Source organism: Tamandua tetradactyla, chromosome 7 (assembly GCF_023851605.1).
Source record: "Tamandua tetradactyla isolate mTamTet1 chromosome 7, mTamTet1.pri, whole genome shotgun sequence".
Classification (NCBI taxonomy): Eukaryota; Metazoa; Chordata; class Mammalia; order Pilosa; family Myrmecophagidae; genus Tamandua; species Tamandua tetradactyla.
In genome coordinates, this window is record NC_135333.1 from 31,009,714 (window position 1) to 31,028,811 (window position 19,098).

At 41.3% G+C, this 19,098-nt stretch overlaps 1 protein-coding gene across 9 annotated transcripts in view; it reads right to left on the reverse strand.

The window, feature by feature from the left end:
* The window catches only part of FAM227A (family with sequence similarity 227 member A), a 151,060-nt gene that overhangs the window by 52,861 nt on the left and 79,101 nt on the right, over window positions 1-19,098 (reverse strand). For 7 of the 9 annotated variants that reach the window (XR_013179305.1, XR_013179304.1, XM_077168840.1 and 4 more), the window contains exons 8-11: window positions 18,812-18,916; window positions 16,600-16,723; window positions 14,194-14,298; window positions 6,382-6,461 (exon numbers count right to left, since the gene is read on the reverse strand). Coding sequence is in view for 7 of the 9 variants with exons in the window: in XM_077168840.1 (XP_077024955.1) it covers window positions 6,382-6,461; window positions 14,194-14,298; window positions 16,600-16,723; window positions 18,812-18,916 (414 nt within the window). In the remaining 2 variants the exon portion in view is untranslated. The remainder of the gene's footprint in view (window positions 1-6,381; window positions 6,462-14,193; window positions 14,299-16,599; window positions 16,724-18,811; window positions 18,917-19,098) is intronic. The other 2 variants (XM_077168842.1, XM_077168844.1) reach the window with 2 other exon arrangements.

The following is a 19,098-nucleotide window of genomic DNA, read 5'->3' on the forward strand; positions in this document are numbered from 1 at the left end:
TCAGTAAATGGCACCACATACCTGAGACTCATCCTTGACTACTTCCTTTCTTTCCCCACCGAACTCCAAAGCCAATTCATTAGCAAATGTTAAGGTCTGTCTTGAAAACAAATATCAACCTGTTATTATCATCTCTTATGTGGACAACTGCAAAAGCCTCCTAACTGGTCTTCTGTGACCCTCCAATACATTTTCCATACTCAGAAGCCAGTGTGATTTTTAAAAAATGTAAATCAATCAATATCATCCATCTATTTTAATGGATTCCCATGGCACTTAATACTCCTATGACCTTCAAGTCTCATTGGCCTGTTCTCTGTTGCCCGAATATTCAAGCTTCTTTTTCTTTTTTTGCTTCAGCATCTTTTTTTATACATGCTGTTCCCTCTTCCTGGAATGTTCTTCCGTTCATTCTTCTATTGGCTGACTCTTTCTCATTCTTTAGTTCTCAGCTCAAATGTCAACTTCTGGGATGGATATTTATTGCATGTGTGTCTTGCTTCCCTAGTGTGATGGTTTAATTTCATGTGTCAATTTGGTTAGATTATGGTGTCCTGTGGTTTGGTCAAACTACTTGTTATTATGAAGGCATATCATAGATAGGATTTGCATCCACAATCAGCTGATTGCATCTACAACCAATAAAAGAGACTGCCCTCAGCAATGTGGGCGATCTCTTAATCCAATCAGGTGGAGGTCTTAAAAGCTAGAACTGAGGGTTTCAGAGGTCAGAAGAATTTCTGCCTCAACTCCAACACTGGCTCTTGCCAAAATTTCCAACCAGCCATTTTCCCCCGGGGAATTAGGACTAAGGACTTCAACCTTTATTAGATCTTCCAGTTTGTGCCCTGCCTTATGGAGTTTAGACTTGCCAGGATCCATGGTCATGTGAGTTATATATCTATCTGGTTGGTTCTGTTTTTCTGGAGAACCCTGATTAATACACCTAGTATCTTTCAAATGCCCTTCCTTTTCACATTATGAGAGCCATGCCCCAAGGGAGAAGACAAGGTTGCTCTCCCAGTTACCCTGCTTGTGGGGTGTAGACATTTGACCTAGGCTCTACCCTTTAGAGGCACTGTACCTGCATGAGACATCAAGATAGAAATGAGCAATATGAGTGGGTGCCATGCAGACCTCCAGGTAATGGAGGGATTGTTGACAGTAGTAACTGGCTTTTCAAGGCCAGCAGACTGGAGCTTTAGCATCCAGGCCCCGGTAACTTTGGTGCACAGCAGCATACATTTACAGAGCTGGGGGTGTCTGGGCATCATTCCTGGCCGTGTGATCTCTGAAAGTAATGCACTGGCCCTTCCAAGGGGCTACACATTATTAACATCTTTTAAGAAGTTTTTTAATTAAAAATCTTTTAACTTATTATTTTGAAATGTTTTCAAATTTATAGGACAACTACAAAAATAATACAAATCCCATACAGAGACACCCAACATACCTCCATCCCCCCAGGTACCCAGGATCCACCTATTTTAACATTTTGCCACATTTGCCATATCATTCTATCTATCTATCTATCTATCTATCTATCTATCTATCTATCTATCTATCTATCACCTATCTATCTATTCATCTATCCATCTATCAATCTATTTCCTGAACATTTGAGTGTAGGTTATACATCATGTTCCTTGAACACTTAATACTGCCACGTACATTTCCCCAAAACAAGAATATTTACTAATGTAATCACTTAAGTGCATTTATCAAGTTCAAAAAATTTAACATTGATATAAAGTTTATGGTTTTTATTCCAATTTTTTCACATGTCCAAAGAATGTTCCTTTGAGTCTTTTCTCCTTACTTGTTAGACCCCATCCAGGATCATGTACTACATTACATGCCGGACAAATTTTGTGATGAAGAGTCTCTCAGGCTACCACTCCACAGACTGGGTCAGACATCCATGTTTCTAGCATGTGCACAAGGGTTCCTCTGCTCCCTCTGGAAGTGAGACAGCCAGGGTGCCATGAGATCCTACCTCTTTTAAGTAGTCTTTCTCTCGATTCAGTACTGTCCTGTTAACTACTGTCCTTTAACTGTTTGGTGAAGCTTTGAAAAAGATGTTTCTGCCAATCTTATTGGTTGTTCAAAGCTTCGGTGGGTGGACAAAGTCCTGAAGCATCTTGCACCACCATCTTCATCGGGGCAGGGCCACTAATGTCCATTAATATGTTCATTTCTGCTTAAATTAAATCTGTTGTTTGCAAACAGAAATTGTGATGATGAGTCCTCCTTTATAGAGGCTTTCTTTGGCTACATTTTTTCATATTTATTAAATGAATGAGTGAACTGACTCAGGTAGGAACCCTAATTTATTTCAGGGCCTCACAGCAAAAACCAAGTATCGAGTGAAGACTCCAAGCTCATTCTCCTTGTGCAAATCCCCAAGCACTTATGCAAGAGAAGGGCAGAGAGGCCAGAGACTTAAAATAACTACAACTCATTCTCTTGAATTATAACTCACATACAGACTGTTGCCATTGAAAAAGCCTATTTTGAACATGGCCAACTATTTCATTGAGCAGATGGGAAAATGTTTCTGCTAATGATGACAGAGACTCTGTGCCTATCACTGAATTCCTTAACTCCTTCTATTCTGGTTTGCCCATTAAAACTTCAGTTGCTTTCAAGGTTCCAGAGTTTTAGATTATTTCAATTTTTGAGGCAAAAATTAGTTGGATTTATGAAATAACTGTCTGCAGATTTTATGCATTTCAGCACAAAGAAAATACATTTGTTTCAGGCAGTTGTGACAGCCAGAACAAAAACATTGAATAATATTTTGATTTTAGTATCTGAGTGACAGCTATCCTCCTGCAATGTATGTTTGGTCTTAGTACTTTTGGGGGCTAACATTTACAGAGCACCAATACATGCTAAGCACAGGGTCAGGAGTTTACATAGATTATCTTTTTCATGAAATTGAGAAATAATTATTCTTTGTGCCAGGTGTATTAGAGGGGAAGAGATAGGAAGTCAAAAAGGAACAAAGGGCCTATTCTTATGGTGGTTACATTCTAATAGAGGGAGACAGAGGCTAAATTGTGGATACATAAATCCTATAGGAACAATAGCAGATGCTGATAAGCACTATACAGAGAATGAAAAGAGATAAAGTGTAACTGGGGCATCATAAAACTGGTCTGAAGGACAGGAGCCAGCCATATTCTCAGGAATGCTGAAGAAAGCACACTGCAGTCAAAGGTGGCCCCTAGCACAAAGGCTCAGCTGGGCATGAGCTTGACGTGTCCAAGAAGCACAAAGAGTCCTGTAGGCTGAAGGCTGGGGTCCACGGAGAGAACAGGCATGAGGAGGTAGGAGAGAGGGGTGGTGACTAGATTCTACAGGGCATTTCAGGTTAGGTTAGCAAGTCTGGATTTTATTCTAAGTGTACTGGAGAATCTATTGAAGGTTTTGAGGAGGAAATGACCTCATGGAATGCATGCCTATAAAAGATCACTCTGCTTACTGTGTGGTCAGGAGAGGGCAAGAGAAAAAGAAGGGAGGACAGATAGAAGGCTACTGTGGGCATCCAAGTGAGATGCAATGCCAGAGGCTGGGAATCAAATGTTCTCCTTAGCCCTGCTATGTTTGAGATGCCAACTGGTGAGGACAAGAGAGCAGTTGGGTAGACTAGTATAGAGTTCCAAATGAGGCTACGGTGCAGAGGGAAATATAGGTGTTACTGGTGTGTGGTGGTACTTAAAGCACTAGACCACCTAGGGAAAATATGTAGCAAGAGAAGGGAAGGGACAGAATGGAAGGCAGCAAAGGAGACTGAGAAGGACAAGCCAGTGAAGAAGGAAGATGTGCAGGAGCATCTGGCAACATGGAAACCAAGAGAAAAAAGTCCAAGAAGGTAGGAGTGGCCAAGCATCTCCAACAGATAAGAGAAGTGACTACTGGGTATACCTACTGAGAGTCTCTGGTGATGCTGGCAAGAGCAGCTGCAGTGTGGGATAAGGGTGGAAACGTGACTAGAGTGGACCAAGGGTAGCTTCAAAGGTGCAGAAAGGAGATTTGGGGATGACAACTCTTTTCAGAAGTTCGGGTGTGAAAAGGAGCATAGAAGGGGACATCAAGTCCAAGGAGTTTTCTTCGTAAAGGTGAGAGGTTGCTGGAGCCGGTGTTCTTGATGCTGGGAAGGATCCACAGAGTGAGAGAAAATGATGGTGCAAGAGAGGTGCCAAGTGCAGGATGGAGCCCTGTGGAAGTTGAGAGGGGACGGGGGGCTGGCCTTAGAGGGCAGGGTCTTCCACCACAGGCCCATGGGGACGGCAGACATAGAGGCAGAGATGGGGCCAGCTGTCTTGGTGTTAAGGTGAATGCCTTCCTGTCTGCTTCTGATTCCTCAGTGAAGACAATCTCTGGGATGTATGGGGGGAGGGAAGCTGGGGAAAGGAGGACCGCAGTGAAGAATTCTGAAAAGGCAGATGGGCTGAAATAACTATTTTGAGGAGTAGGGAAGTGTGATGGAAGGCCAGGAAGTGCTGAGTGCCCTTCTGTGGTGTGTGGCCTCTTGTTTGAGTGAGGCCAGTCACATGTAGTGTGTTTAAATCTTCAGAGTGCCAGGAAGAAGGTGCTTTTATGATTACACTCATTTTACACCTGTATAAATAAAAATCTTAGGGAAGCCACCTTGCCTAAGGCTGCCCAGCCAGAGTCTGAAACTGGGAAAGCAGGCTTTTAAACACAGACCTCCAAACCAAAGGGGAATGGGACTGACAGTCCTAAGGTCATCATTTCCAGATCCTCAAATTTCCTATGTACTGTTCCCTAAAAGTGACTGTTCTGAGAATGTGCAGATGTTTGCAATAGCCCTTATTCTACTCTACAAAGGAAAAGCACACCCTTCATCCATCCCAGATGTCTCTTCTGTGAATGCTTCAGGGAAGAAACCCCCCAAACTGACCCCCTGCACCAAAGAAAGGGGGAAAGCTGCTCTAACAAACCAAGCAAGCCCTTTGAGCTATCTGTTAAGAATGAATCATGGGAACAGGAGTGGGACATGTGGGTATTAGAGACAGGGACATTGTCCAGAGCATGATGATTAGTGGGAGAGACAGAGTGATCAGAGTAACACCTGAATACTTTTGGAAGCTAAGATAAGTGATCCGACAGAAAGGGATGTCACATACAAGGAACCCCATCCAGACCAGGAGGTCAAGAAAACCATTCTGGAAGATGGGCATCTGAGCTGACATGGAGGATTGAGTTTATATCCCCTAGACCAGAGGTTGGCAAACTTTTTCTGTAAAGGTTCAGAGTAAATATTTTCAGGTTTGCAGGCCATAAGTCTATGGTAGCTACTCAACTCTGTGGTTACAATGAGACAACAGTAAATGAATGGGTGTGGCTCTGTTCCAATAAATCTTTATTTACAAAAACAGGCAGCGAAAGGCCTGATTAATGATTTACCAAACCCTTCCTGAGAAATGCATTTTTTTTCTAGCTTTATACAAAAAGTAGATGGTGATGTGTAGCATTTGGCTGATATCTAGCTTCCAATGTGAGCTCTTTGAACTTGGAGCTGGGAAGAGATGCTGATGATGATGGCAGTGGTGGAGGGAACTTACCCAAACAAGGGGGCCAGCAGGCATAGGGAAGTTATGTATATTATGTATTAGGAACATAATATATATTAGGAGTTATATGTATTAGGAACTGAAAGGACCCTGTGGTGGAACCCAGAGAGCCAAGGAGGCTGGAGATGGGCCAGGCCAGAGGGGGCAGGGCCTCAGAATTGAGGTCAGTTCCTCAAGCTCATAGGAAGACATTTGAAGTTTGGAAGGTATTTTTTTTTTATTGAGGAGGGGATGTGGCTAGGGGGTATAGGGTAGAGTTATGTGGTAATGGGATGATGTAATTAGATTTGCTTTCGAAAGGACTAGAGGGGTTCAGATAACATGAGGCAGACCAATTAGAACCTGCTGCAGTAGGTACAGGGACTAGGATGGCAGGAGTGGGATGGAGGTGGTTGTGGGAGGAATGGAGAAGGTAAAAATACAGGGCAGTGCAGGAGGGGGTATCTGGGGTGGCTCTCAGCTTCAGGCTTGAGATGAGCATTAACTGAGAAAAGATATTTAAAAGCAGCTTATGCTGCAGCCTCCTTTTCAAGGCTGGTTCCTTTCCTTTCATCTCCCAACTGCTGCATGTCTGGGGATGGCCTCTTGGGGCTCCACTCCTCTGCAATCCATTGTTCCACAGCCCTCAGTGGGAGGAGATAGGTGAAGGGGGTGGGCAGTGGCTGTGTGTGTGCAGAGGTGTGGAGCAGACTGGAGGTTCACTGATATTCCAGAAGAACACGGGATTTCTGAAGCTTATGGGGCTCCCAGTGGTCTGGGCTTGTGCTTCCTCACTTACCTGAAGGTGGTAGAATTTCTTCTTCTGGGTTTCCTTTGGCAAAGAGGATTTCTTACTAGTGATGAGAGAAAACCCTCTTCCTGGGGAAGAGAAACAGTTGTTCTTCAGTTCCTTCTTGCTGGGAAGGTGACAAAGACTACACCACAAGTTTTCCTGAAGGAATTATTCCCTCTGTGAAGATAGCCTCCTAGAGGCTGGGTGACATCAGCAACAGCAGGAGCTTGCTCAAGGACCAGCCTCAGGCAAACCAGGACATCTCTCTTGACTCCATCTGCTGAGTGACCCTGGGCAAGTTATCAAACCTCTCTGATCCAGTCTCAGTTGCCTGTTAAAAGTGGGTGAATACTAACTACCTCAGAGGGTTGAAGAGTCAATTTCCTTTAAGGAAATAATGTGTGCCCACCACTGGCTCAGTGCAAGCACAAATTCTACATAGAAAAAAAAACGGTAGTGGCTTTAAAAAAAACAACTTGAAACATTGCAAAATTGAAATGAATAAATGTTGGATGAAATCCTTTCAAAAGTAACAATCTAGCAACCTCATAAAGCATTAAATTTAACATTCATTGAAATTTCATTAAATTTGAAATCAACTTATAGGTTAGATTTTTTTTTACTTTGGAACAGATTCTTATATGCGTATGAAGACTACTGGGAAAACATACCTAATGAGTCAGTAAATATAATACTTAGAAAATTAGAACATAAAAGTATCCAGTCTCTGGCCTTGAGTAGGCTATTGTAATCTCCAGTGAATAAAGGCTGCTGCATTCTTCTCCAAGGGTTGCTCAGGTTTATCTTTCTTTGTGTGCCCTAGACCAGGGCTTCTGAACCTGAACCATGTGTGGATCACTGGGGGATCTCAGTCAACCAGAGTCTGATGGGGTTGCTGAGGCTCTGGCCACACTTTGGATAGCAAGGGTGTAGCCAGTCTCTGCCCTGCCCAGGGGAACCACACTGGGGCAGAGAGGCGAAGGCCTGAGCAGCTGGCCTCTTCCTGCAAGGAACCAACCAGAAGGAGTTCTCACAGGGTGGGGCTGCTGAAGTAGAACCCTCTATCTTTTTTTTTTTTTTATTAATTAAAGAAAAAAAAAGAAATTAACCCAACATTTAGAAATCATTCCATTCTACATATGCAATCAGTAATTCTTAATATCATCACATAGATGCATGATCATCATTTCTTAGTACATTTGCATCGATTTAGAAGAAGAACTAGCAAAACAACAGAAAAAGATATAGAATGTTAATATAGAGAAAAAAATAAAAATAATAATAATAGTACAAAAAAAAAAGGACAAACAGGCAGACAAAAAAAAAAAAACCTATAGCTCAGATGCAGCTTCATTCAGTGTTTTAACATGATTACTTTACAATTAGGTATTATTGTGCTGTCCTTTTTTGAGTTTTTGTATCTAGTCCTGTTGCACAGTCTGTATCCTTTCAGCTCCAGTCACCCATTATCTTACCCTGTTTCTAACTCCTGCTGGAATCTGTTACCAATGACATATTCCAAGTTTATTCTCAAATGTCGGTTCACATCATTGGGACCATACAGTATTTGTCCTTTAGTTTTTGGCTGGACTCACTCAGCATAATGTTCTCTAGGTCCATCCATGTTATTACATGCTTCATAAGTTTATTCTGTCTTAAAGTTGCATAATATTCCATCGTATGTACATACCACAGTTTGTTTAGCCACTCCTCTGTTGATGGACATTTTGGTTGTTTCCATCTCTTTGCAATTGTAAATAATGCTGCTATAAACATTGGTGTGCAAATGTCCGTTTGTATCTTTGCCCTTAAGTCCTTTGAGTAGATACCCAGCAATGGTATTGCTGGGTCGTATGGCAATTCTATATTCAGCTTTTTGAGGAACCGCCAAACTGCCTTCCACAGTGGTTGCACCATTTGACATTCCCACCAACAGTGGATAAGTGTGCCTCTTTCTCCGCATCCTCTCCAGCACTTGTCATTTTCTGTTTTGCCGATAATGGCCATTCTGGTGGGTGTGAGGTGATATCTCATTGTGGTTTTGATTTGCATTTCTCTAATGGCCAGGGACATTGAGCATCTCTTCATGTGCCTTTTGGCCATTTGTATTTCCTCTTCTGAGAGGTGTCTGTTCAAGTCTTTTTCCCATTTTGTAATTGGGTTGGCTGTCTTTTTGTTGTTGAGTTGGACAATCTCTTTATAAATTCTGGATACTAGACCTTTATCTGATATGTCATTTCCAAATATTGTCTCCCATTGTGTAGGCTGTCTTTCTACTTTCTTTTTTTTTTTTTTTTTTTTTTTTTTTTTTTTTTTGATTTTTTTTTTATTAATTAAAAAAAGAATTAACAAAACAATTAGAAATCATTTCAATCTACATGTACAATCAGTAATTCTTAATAACATCACATAGTTGCATATTCATCATTTCTTAGTACATTTGCATCGATTTAGAAAAAGAAATAAAAAGACAACAGAATAAGAATTAAAACAATAATAGAAAGAAAAAAAAAACAAAAAAAACAAAAACAAAAAACCTATACCTCACATGCAGCTTCATTCAGTGTTTTAACATAATTGTATTACAATTGGGTAGTATTGTGCTGTCCATTTCTGAGTTTTTATATCCAGTCCCGTTGTACAGTCTGTATCCCTTCATCTCCAATTATCCCTTCTCTTTTTTTTTTTTTTTTAATTAACGGAAAAAAAGAAATTAACCCAACATTTAGAGATCATACCATTCTACACATGCAATCATTAATTCTTAACATCATCACATAGCTGCATGATCATCATTTCTTAGTACATTTGCATTGGTTTAGAAGAACTAGCAACATAACCGAAAAAGATATAGAATGTTAATATAGAGAAAAAAATAAAAGTAATAATAGTAAAATCAAAACAAAACAACACAAAACAAAACAAAAACCTATAGCTCAGATGCAGCTTCATTCAGTGTTTTAACATGATTACTTTACAATTAGGTATTATTGTGCTGTCCATTTTTGAGTTTTTGTATCTAGTCCTGTTGCACAGTCTGTATCCCTTCAGCTTCAATTACCCATTGTCTTACCCTGTTTCTAACTCCTGCTGAACTCTGTTACCAATGACATATTTCAAGTTTATTCTCGAATGTCCGTTCACATCAGTGGGACCATACAGTATTTGTCCTTTAGTTTTTGGCTGGATTCACTCAGCATAATATTCTCTAGGTCCATCCATGTTATTACATGGTTCATAAGTTTATCTTGTCTTAAAGCTGCATAATATTCCATCGTATGTACATACCACAGTTTGTTTAGCCACTCCTCTGTTGATGGACATTTTGGTTGTTTCCATCTCTTTGCAATTGTAAATAATGCTGCTATAAACATTGGTGTGCAAATGTCCGTTTGTATCTTTGCCCTTAAGTCCTTTGAGTAGATACCCAGCAATGGTATTGCTGGGTCGTATGGCAATTCTATATTCAGCTTTTTGAGGAACCGCCAAACTGCCTTCCACAGTGGTTGCACCATTTGACATTCCCACCAACAGTGGATAAGTGTGCCTCTTTCTCCGCATCCTCTCCAGCACTTGTCATTTTCTGTTTTGCCGATAATGGCCATTCTGGTGGGTGTGAGGTGATATCTCATTGTGGTTTTGATTTGCATTTCTCTAATGGCCAGGGACATTGAGCATCTCTTCATGTGCCTTTTGGCCATTTGTATTTCCTCTTCTGAGAGGTGTCTGTTCAAGTCTTTTTCCCATTTTGTAATTGGGTTGGCTGTCTTTTTGTTGTTGAGTTGGACAATCTCTTTATAAATTCTGGATACTAGACCTTTATCTGATATGTCATTTCCAAATATTGTCTCCCATTGTGTAGGCTGTCTTTCTACTTTCTTGATGAAGTTCTTTGATGCACAAAAGTGTTTAATTTTGAGGAGCTCCCATTTATTTATTTCCTTCTTCAGTGCTCTTGCTTTAGGTTTAAGGTCCATAAAACCACCTCCAATTGTAAGTTTCATAAGATATCTCCCAACATTTTCCTCTAACTGTTTTATGGTCTTAGACCTAATGTTTAGATCTTTGATCCATTTTGAGTTAACTTTTGTATAGGGTGTGAGATACAGGTCTTCTTTCATTCTTTTGCATATGGATATCCAGTTCTCGAGGCACCATTTATTGAAGAGACTGCTCTGTCCCAGGTGAGTTGGCTTGACTGCCTTATCAAAGATCAAATGTCCATAGATGAGAGGGTCTATATCTGAGCACTCTATTCGATTCCATTGGTCGATATATCTATCTTTATGCCAATACCATGCTGTTTTGACCACTGTGGCTTCATAATATGCCTTAAAGTCCGGCATCGCTAGACCTCCAGCTTCGTTTTTTTTCCTCAAGAACCCTCTATCTTCTTCCCATTCTCTTTCTAGATCTTCTCTGCTTTTTTCTAGGAGGGGCTGTGAAGCCAGGATGGCTCCCCTGCCCTCCTCTGTGCCAATCTTTCCAGAATGCCTCTCTCTATCTGGTCTTTTTTTTAGGTTTTTCAAAAGAATGACCCACACTCCTGCTTTCACTTTCATACCACTTCCCCTGAAATCTGGATTCTCCCTTCTACCATCCGAAGAAAACAGCTCTCTCAAAGTTCGGTAACGGGGGTTTCTTTGGAGGTGATGAAAACAGTCTGGAATTTAGATCATGTTAGTGACTGCACAACTTAATGAAATACTAAAACCTCCTGAATTATGTACCTTAAAAGCGTGAATTTTATGCAGGTCAATAGAGCTACTAGAAAAAAAAAAGTTATGGTATCTCAATAATCTCAATAAACCTGCTGTTAAAAAACAAAAACCAAAAAGATGACTAACAACCTAATTGCAGGATTCTGTGGCTTCTCCCCAGTGGTCCTCTTTGCAGCATCATCCTCCATTAAAGTCCTCCCTTGGCTGCCACCACCCTGCTCTCTGTCTAGGCTCATCTCATCTCTCTCAGGCTTTCTCTGGTTCCTCTTTCTTCTCCCGCCTCCTAAATGTAGCTCTCTAAGGCTCTGAACTCAGACTCCTTTTCTTCTCTCTTCCTTGATGGTCCTGTCTAGAGGTCTTTTCAATGAGCACATTTACTTGAATAAATTCCCATTTGAGATTTCCAGCTCTGCCTTCTCTCCTAACTGCATCACCAATGGCATCCTGGGTGCTGCCACCTGGATCTTCTGCCATCTCACAAATGTGTCATTTCTAAAATTGAACCTGTGGCTTTTCTCTCCAGACCTGCTCCTCCTCTTGACTTCCTGGTTCTAAGCAGAACATCTTCAAATGCTGGCTGCTAGATGCTGAGAAATGCTCTAAGTCTGAAACCTACCCCAGCTCTAGCCTCCTCTTGGCTTGTGTACTGTGCTTCTTGCTCTCACATTTCCTTGCATTTACATCTCCCTTATGGTCTCTCATCCATCTTTACAACTATGCAGAAGAGTGAACATAGGAGGCCCAGCCTGCTATCCTGGAAAAGACCTGCTTGCAAGGGTGGCCCTTGGCTAGTGTCTGGGAACTTAGATTTAGGGAGGGTTCCCACCATTAAGTGATAACAATGTGGTTTATGATGAACATCTTTCCTTCCAGGAGACTGGAATTTGGTGGTGTGCCAAGCAGGGGGTGCCTACATGATCAGCCCCCAGTAAGAATCTGGGTACTGAGCTGCTAATGAATTTCCCTGGTTGGCAACATTTGACATGTGTTGTCATAACTCAGTGCTGGAGGAACTGAGTCCTGTATGAATTCTGCTGGGTCCTTTCACTGTGATAAATCCCAGACATGAGCACAACTACGTGCTGCCTCCCATGAATCCCCCTAGACAATTACCAAACCTGAGGGTAGTCTTGGGACATCCTGGCACAACTGTTCCCCAACCCTTGCTTCTGCTAGCCTCACGACCACAGCCTAGCCTTCAGAGACACAGTCCTAAGGGAAAACTCATCCAACCTCTCACAGGTGATCTGGACAGCACACTGGCACCTCTGCTGGGTCCCTCCAAGGGTAAGAAACTCACCACAGCGTGAGACAGCTCTGCCTCTTAGGAAGTTCTGCCTGCTGGTGGAGTATCCTGGATTAGTCTCAGGGAGGAGAAGGATCTAATTGGGGGAGTGGCCCCAGGCTGACAAAACCATGAGGCAGCCCCAGGCATGTTAGCCTCTCTTGGCTTCAATTTCTTGGCTGAGAGTAGGGACAATAGAACCTCTCACAATGTTGTGGTGAGGATTAAACAAAACAGGGCCTGGCTCAGAGAAAAAATTCTGTGTGCATTAACTGGTATTTTTACTGTTGGTCACACATTCATCAGGTTACAGCTGTGTGCTCAGACTCATTCTTTGAGGCCACGAGCTGTTTTTAAGGTATACAAGAAAATTAATCTCCTCATTATTATCCTCACTTCCAAAAGGTCTGGGGGATTGTTAATTGAATTTCATTAGCCAGATATTGTCTGCCCCTGGATCCTACTTTTTTTTTTAAATCGAGGTGAGATTCACATAACATTAACCATTTTGAAGTGAAGAGTTCAGTGGCATTTAGTACATTCACATTGTTGTACAATCACCCCCCTCTCTCTAGTTCCAAAACATTTTCATCACTTCAAAATACCCATTAAGCATTTATTCCCTATTCCCCACTCCAGTCCCTGACAACTAACAATCTTCTTTCTGTCTCTGTGGATTTACCTATTCTGGACATTTCATATAATATGTGACTTTTTGTGTCCAGCTTCTTTCACTTAGCAGAATGTTTTCAAGGTTCATCCATGTTATAGCATATTCCATTGTATGGACAGACCACAATTATTGATCTCCTCGTCCATTTGTGGATATTTGGGTAGTTTTCACCTTCAGGCTGTTGTGATTAGTGGGTATTAGATAACTGAGTCTTAATGCCAAGGTTTTGTTGCATCCCTGGGGTAGCTCCCAAAAGGGGCAGACATCCCCAGTTACCTGTCTAGCCCAGGAATGTGTCTTTCTAGATGATAGCTCTGGCTTTGCTGTCCTGAGTTTGAATTCTTGCTCAGTTACCTGCAGGCTTGTCATCCATCACACTCCTCTCTCTGCTGCCATGATAAACGCCTTTCAGATCTCCTACATATCTTATTCTCTTTGCTTCTGGGTCTTTCATATGCTGTTCCCTCTGCCTGGAGCAGTGGTCCCCCTTTTCACCTGCCTAAAATATGCACCCTTCAAATCGCAGGTTAAATGTCACTGACCTTTTCAAGGTTGGCTTGGATACCCCTCCCCATTGCCTCGGCACCTGTATTCCCTGTCCAGTGCTTATTCTACTGTATTGTAACTATGGTACCCATATTTCCCACTAGTCTGTAAGGCAGAGACTGGGCTTGCCTCCCCAGCCATGTTCTGAGTGTCTAGCATAGCGACTGATACACTAGACTCATTACATGTTTGTTGAGTGAAATAAGTAACTTGACTGTGGGCAAGTTGCTTATCTTCTCTGTACTTCAGTTTTATTATCTGTAAAGAAGATTCAGTAATAGCGTATACTTCAGCTGGTTGTTGTGACGATTAAATAAAAAGGATAAAGAGCCTAGCACAGTGCCTGGTACCCAACAACTGGCATCTACTATTATAATATAAAATTCTATCCTGATAATTATATTGTGCCAGCTGTCACTATAATTTGTAAATGTTTACAATTTCTGTTATTTTACTGGCTAGTTTGGGGGTTATGTGAGTGAGACCTGATCTGGAGACTTAAATTCAAAGGTCCTTCCCTGCTTCAATGGGATGGTGATTAGATGTACCTGGCAGCAAATTAAGGGGGTAGGAGTCCCTAACTGGTATCTCACCCTTTATCAGTCTTCTCTGGGACATTAATTCTTCTCTCCGGAATCTCTCTGGATCCAGTTCTGAGTAGTTCCAGTTTGTATAGCTCTGTGGGCAAGGGTATATACCTAAGAGGGAGTCATGAGTCATAATGAAAACATCAACAAAAGATAACAGAAGACAGACAACTCAGGACAAAATTTGATGGAAGCCTGTGAGTCGCCCCTGCTGGTCCTAGGGAAGCTGGGCTTTCAGGATTCCCACCGTCCCACCCTGTCTGTGTGGTCTTAAGCACATCCCTTCCTCTCTAAAGGGCTTTGGTTTTGTCATTGGAAGAATGGGGATCATAATGCCTGCCCTGCCTACCTGGTATACGGATTATGTCACACTGCACAAGTGTGAATCCATGGGGGCCACACAAATGTTCAGTGAAATTATTTGTTCTCCTACCTACCTTCCCTGTTCTTGTTGGACTACGAGCTCTCTGAGGGCAGACACTGGAGTTTATTCATCTTTGTACCTCTTGGACTTATTATTGGACCTGGCATATAATAAATAGGTACTTAGAAAATGTTTGTTGACTATATTATCATACTCAACTAAGAGATGCCAGAGACAGTTTCTCCCTAAGTATTCACTGGTGTTAGCATATGAGGCTAATGCCTTTCTTTTAAGGAAACTGTGGGTTTTAGAGTCCTAGTTTTTGGAACCTGGACCCTCAGATATTAGTAAGACCCTACATTCTTCCTTAGTTCTTTTGTTTAGGAAGGAAAGATCAAGGATTACTCGAGAAACTTGAGCTGCAATGCAGACCTGCCGGCTCCCATGGACAAAGTGGATGGGAGGTGTACTACAGGAGATGAGTTGTGGGGAGGGAGCTCTTCCTTGGACTGAGCTTCGGAGTTAGGGCAGATTTGAATATCCTCTGTCCCATCTGTTCACTGTTGGACTTCTTTGTCCTCAGCTTCTATGCCTTCCCTTCCCTATACTGCAGACATGTTAAGAGGATTACATGGGTGTACACAAAAGAGTTAATGTAGAAGACCCAAGTCTGTTATCCTTAGCAAGTTCTGCTTGCCAAGTTGACCAATGTCTGGTGTCTGGGAACTTGCCTGGTAAACAGTGTCCTACACTGGTATGAAACTTTCCCTAACTGACAAGGGTGGCTCACTTGTCTAGACTATTTATACAAATAATATGGTTTATGCTAAACACCTGCTTTCCTGGAATTTTAGTACGTGCTAGGCACAGTATCTACATAACCAGCCCCTAATAAAAACCTTGGGGCCTGAATCCCTAATGGCTTCCCCAGGAAGAAATATCACACACATGTTGCTACATTTTGGTTGTGGGGGTTGGGGCACTCCGTATGACACATCAGGGGGAAAGAGAGTAGAAGAAAGCACATGGATTCTTCTAGATCTGCCTGTATCTTTTTTCCTTTATGATCTGGTATGGATCCTTACTCCACTGCTGCAATAAATTTTAGCCATGAGAACAGCTATACGTGAAGTGCCATTAATTCTTCTAGCAAATCTTTGAAACTGGAGGTGGTCTTGGAGCCCCTGTTGCTATGGGATATGTTAGAAAGTGCTTACTTAACAAAGTGCCGAGTACACAGGAGCCTCTCAACAAATAGTAGCTTTTAATGACCTTAAGAAATGTCCAGGGCGGGCCGCGGTGGCTCAGCGGGCAAAGTGCTTGCCTGCTATGCCGGAGGACCTCGGTTCGATTCCCGGCCCCAGCCCATGTAACAAAAACGGAGAAACAGAATACAATAAAACAAGAAAATGTTTAAAGATGTTTCCCTTTCTTCCTTCCTTCCTTCCTTCTATCCTTCCTTCCTTCTCTCTGTCTTTCCTTTAAAAAAAAAAAAAAAAAAAAAAAAAAAAAAAAAAAAAAAAGAAATGTCCAGGTTGAGGCGAGGGAAGTGGAAAGGGGACTGAAAAGTGGTTGAAACAGCAAACATCATGCAGGCATTGTGCATGTGTGTGTGTGTGGGGGGGTGGGGATGGTGCACAACAGTTGGGCCACTTAGGGGAACATGGAGGGAGGAAGGGTGGGTTATCTAACCAGCACACTGCTCTCGGGGGTCCTGAGTTCTGGTTCTATCAGCCTACACCAGGTGGTTAACTAATGAGGCTAATGGAGACTTTGGAATCTTGTTAGGAGGAACCCTTACTCCCTGCAGATGTAACTGGGCACAGATGGGACTAAAATGGACTGTCCCAGAACTGTTTGGAGGAAGCTGGAAAATTTGTAATCTTTGGGGCTCCAACCACATGCTTGACTTTCTTTAACGTTAAGAAGAGAAAAGGAAGACAGCCTTGGTGAAGGGGTGTTACGGCGAACGATAATGTACTTAGGCTTTGTTGGAAAAATGTTTTTACTGGAATCTCTTTTCCCAATAAAAAGAAGTCATCTCTCACCTGATATCCACAGGCTCATTGTATTACAGAGGTCAGACTTGAATTCATGCATGTTGAACCAGGACTGTGGAAAGCAGGAACAGAAACTGGTGTACAAAGCTTGGCTCAGGAGTGATGGAAACCTCTGGTGGGGTGGGGGTGGGGGAGCAGAGGTCAGTCAACATTTCTGACATTTCCACACCCAGAAAAGGAGCGCGCCCCAGACCTCAGAATGTTCTCTTACTAAAACTCTTCTTTCTTATAAAATGTCAACCAAAGGGACAATACTAACAATCATAGGATGTCAACTATGTACCAGGCCCTGACAAATGTTATCTAGTTTGAATGCACTTCCCATCCTATTTTTCTGGATTCAAAACCCAAATCAGTCTATGACACCTTTGTTTTTTCTAGGGTCTAGCCCAGTGCCTTGTATATAGTTGGTGCTCACTACAGATTTGTTGACTGACCAACTTCACCTGCTACCACACTGCCTCTGTTCATGGGCAAGCGCCTTCTATTTCACTGTGCTCCTTACCCTGCCTCTGCAATCACTTCTCAAATATCACGCTGTGCTTGGCCAGCAACCTCTCAGCCTTCAGCTCCTCTTCACATGGTCTGTGGCCCAACCCCTCCCTTCTGCAACTTGACCAAAGCCATGAGAAGCCAGAGGATGACAGAACAGTGTGAACTGTCCATATTGCTATTTCCCGTGGTAACACTGTAACATACTGCTATTTTTTTTTCCTATGCACAAGTGCTATTCTTGTTTTGTTTTGTTTTTCCTATGCACGGGTGGTATTCTTGTAGCTTTTTAAATATGGTTGAGCTCACATTATACATTTTCTATTTGGCTTTATTCATTTAACATTATAACAACTACTTCTCCAAATTGTTATAAACTTGGGATTTTTTTTCCCCTAATAGTGGCCCTCATAATTTTGATCTGAGTGATCCAAAATTTACTTAACCAACCCCTATCACTGAATATTGACTTATTTCCAAGACTCTGATTTATAAATTATGTTGAGTAATTGCTTTTATTTGTTAAGCTATCTCAGTGCTTGGCACAGAGTAGACATTCAAAAATTTGTGGAATGAATGAATGAAATGTGTGAATGAATGAGACTTTTCCTAAATATTAGATTAAGTCGTCCAGAAGATGATATAGTAATAGTAATTACAGCAGCTATGATGTATTAAGGGCTTTTTGTGGGCTGGGTAACATGTCCTTTAACCCTTAGAACAACCTAATTATTCTCCCCATCTTATAGATGATAAAATTGAGGCACAGAAGGCTGAAATGACTTGTTAATAGGTCATGCAGTCGTAGAAGTGCCTTTTAGCACAACTGCATCTATTCACTTCTCACCCAGGGTGTCTGAGCCATTGCCTGCCATCCTTAATGACCCTGGGAGTTAAGACTTTTTAATCTACTGCACTCTAACAAGTAAAAAGGGATATCAAGTTATTATTGTTTGAATTTTTACTTTTGATTATTGTTGAGGGTAAACTTTTTTTCTCATTTGAAGTTTTTCCCTGGTATATATATGTACTTTGTACATTGGTCTATGTATGATTTATTTAATTTTTTCCTTATTGACTTGTAAGAGTACTCTTTGTTGTGGGACTGCAAGTATTTTTTGCATAGTTTGTCATTTGCCTTTTCACTTCGTCTATAGTAATTTTTTTAAAAGTATATATTTAAATCTTTCAGGCTTTTCCTTTATGGCTTCTTTTCTTTGGGTCATATTTTAAAAGTCCATTCTTGCCCCAAATTATGAAACTATTCACTTACATTTTCTTCTAGCAATCTTTTATTATATATAAATACATACACACACACACATACAATGGCATATGTGTATACTCATACATTTTGATTTTAAAATTACATTCTTATTTAAATAATAGACATATATTAGATAATCCCACTCCCCAGAGATTATCATAGCTAAGAGTCTGATAATATTTTTCTAGATTTGTTTTCTACTCATAGGCATATATACACTTATAAATTGCTTTTTTTTCCACTTAAAATTTATTATTACAACTTTCCCAATCAATATCTACAGATGTACCTTATTTTTCATAACTGCTGCATTACATGTGAATATATGGATATATCACAACTTACTAACCACTACGTTTGAAAAGGCCATTAGGGTATTCTATCAGCATCAGATGTCAGGTAGCTAATGTGATTTTTCGGTAAGCAGTGGTTGATGCTCACTTTTAAGAGAGCCTCTTCATAGCAGGTCCTGGAGTCATGAAACAAAAGAGAGGCGTAGTGTCTAGATATCCGATCAAACAGTTTATTCTGGACTTCCTTGTTTGGCTATCAGGAATAGAAATGGGCAAAGAATTACTAGAGTCCCTTGTTGAAACAGCCAAGAACTAGGATTCTTAAATAGGTATTTCTCTCAAAATAGGAATCTTACTCTCAGATGTTTCATCTCATACACTTTATGAAATAACACACTAATTTGTTTTATAGAGTCTATGAAGCATATTCACAGA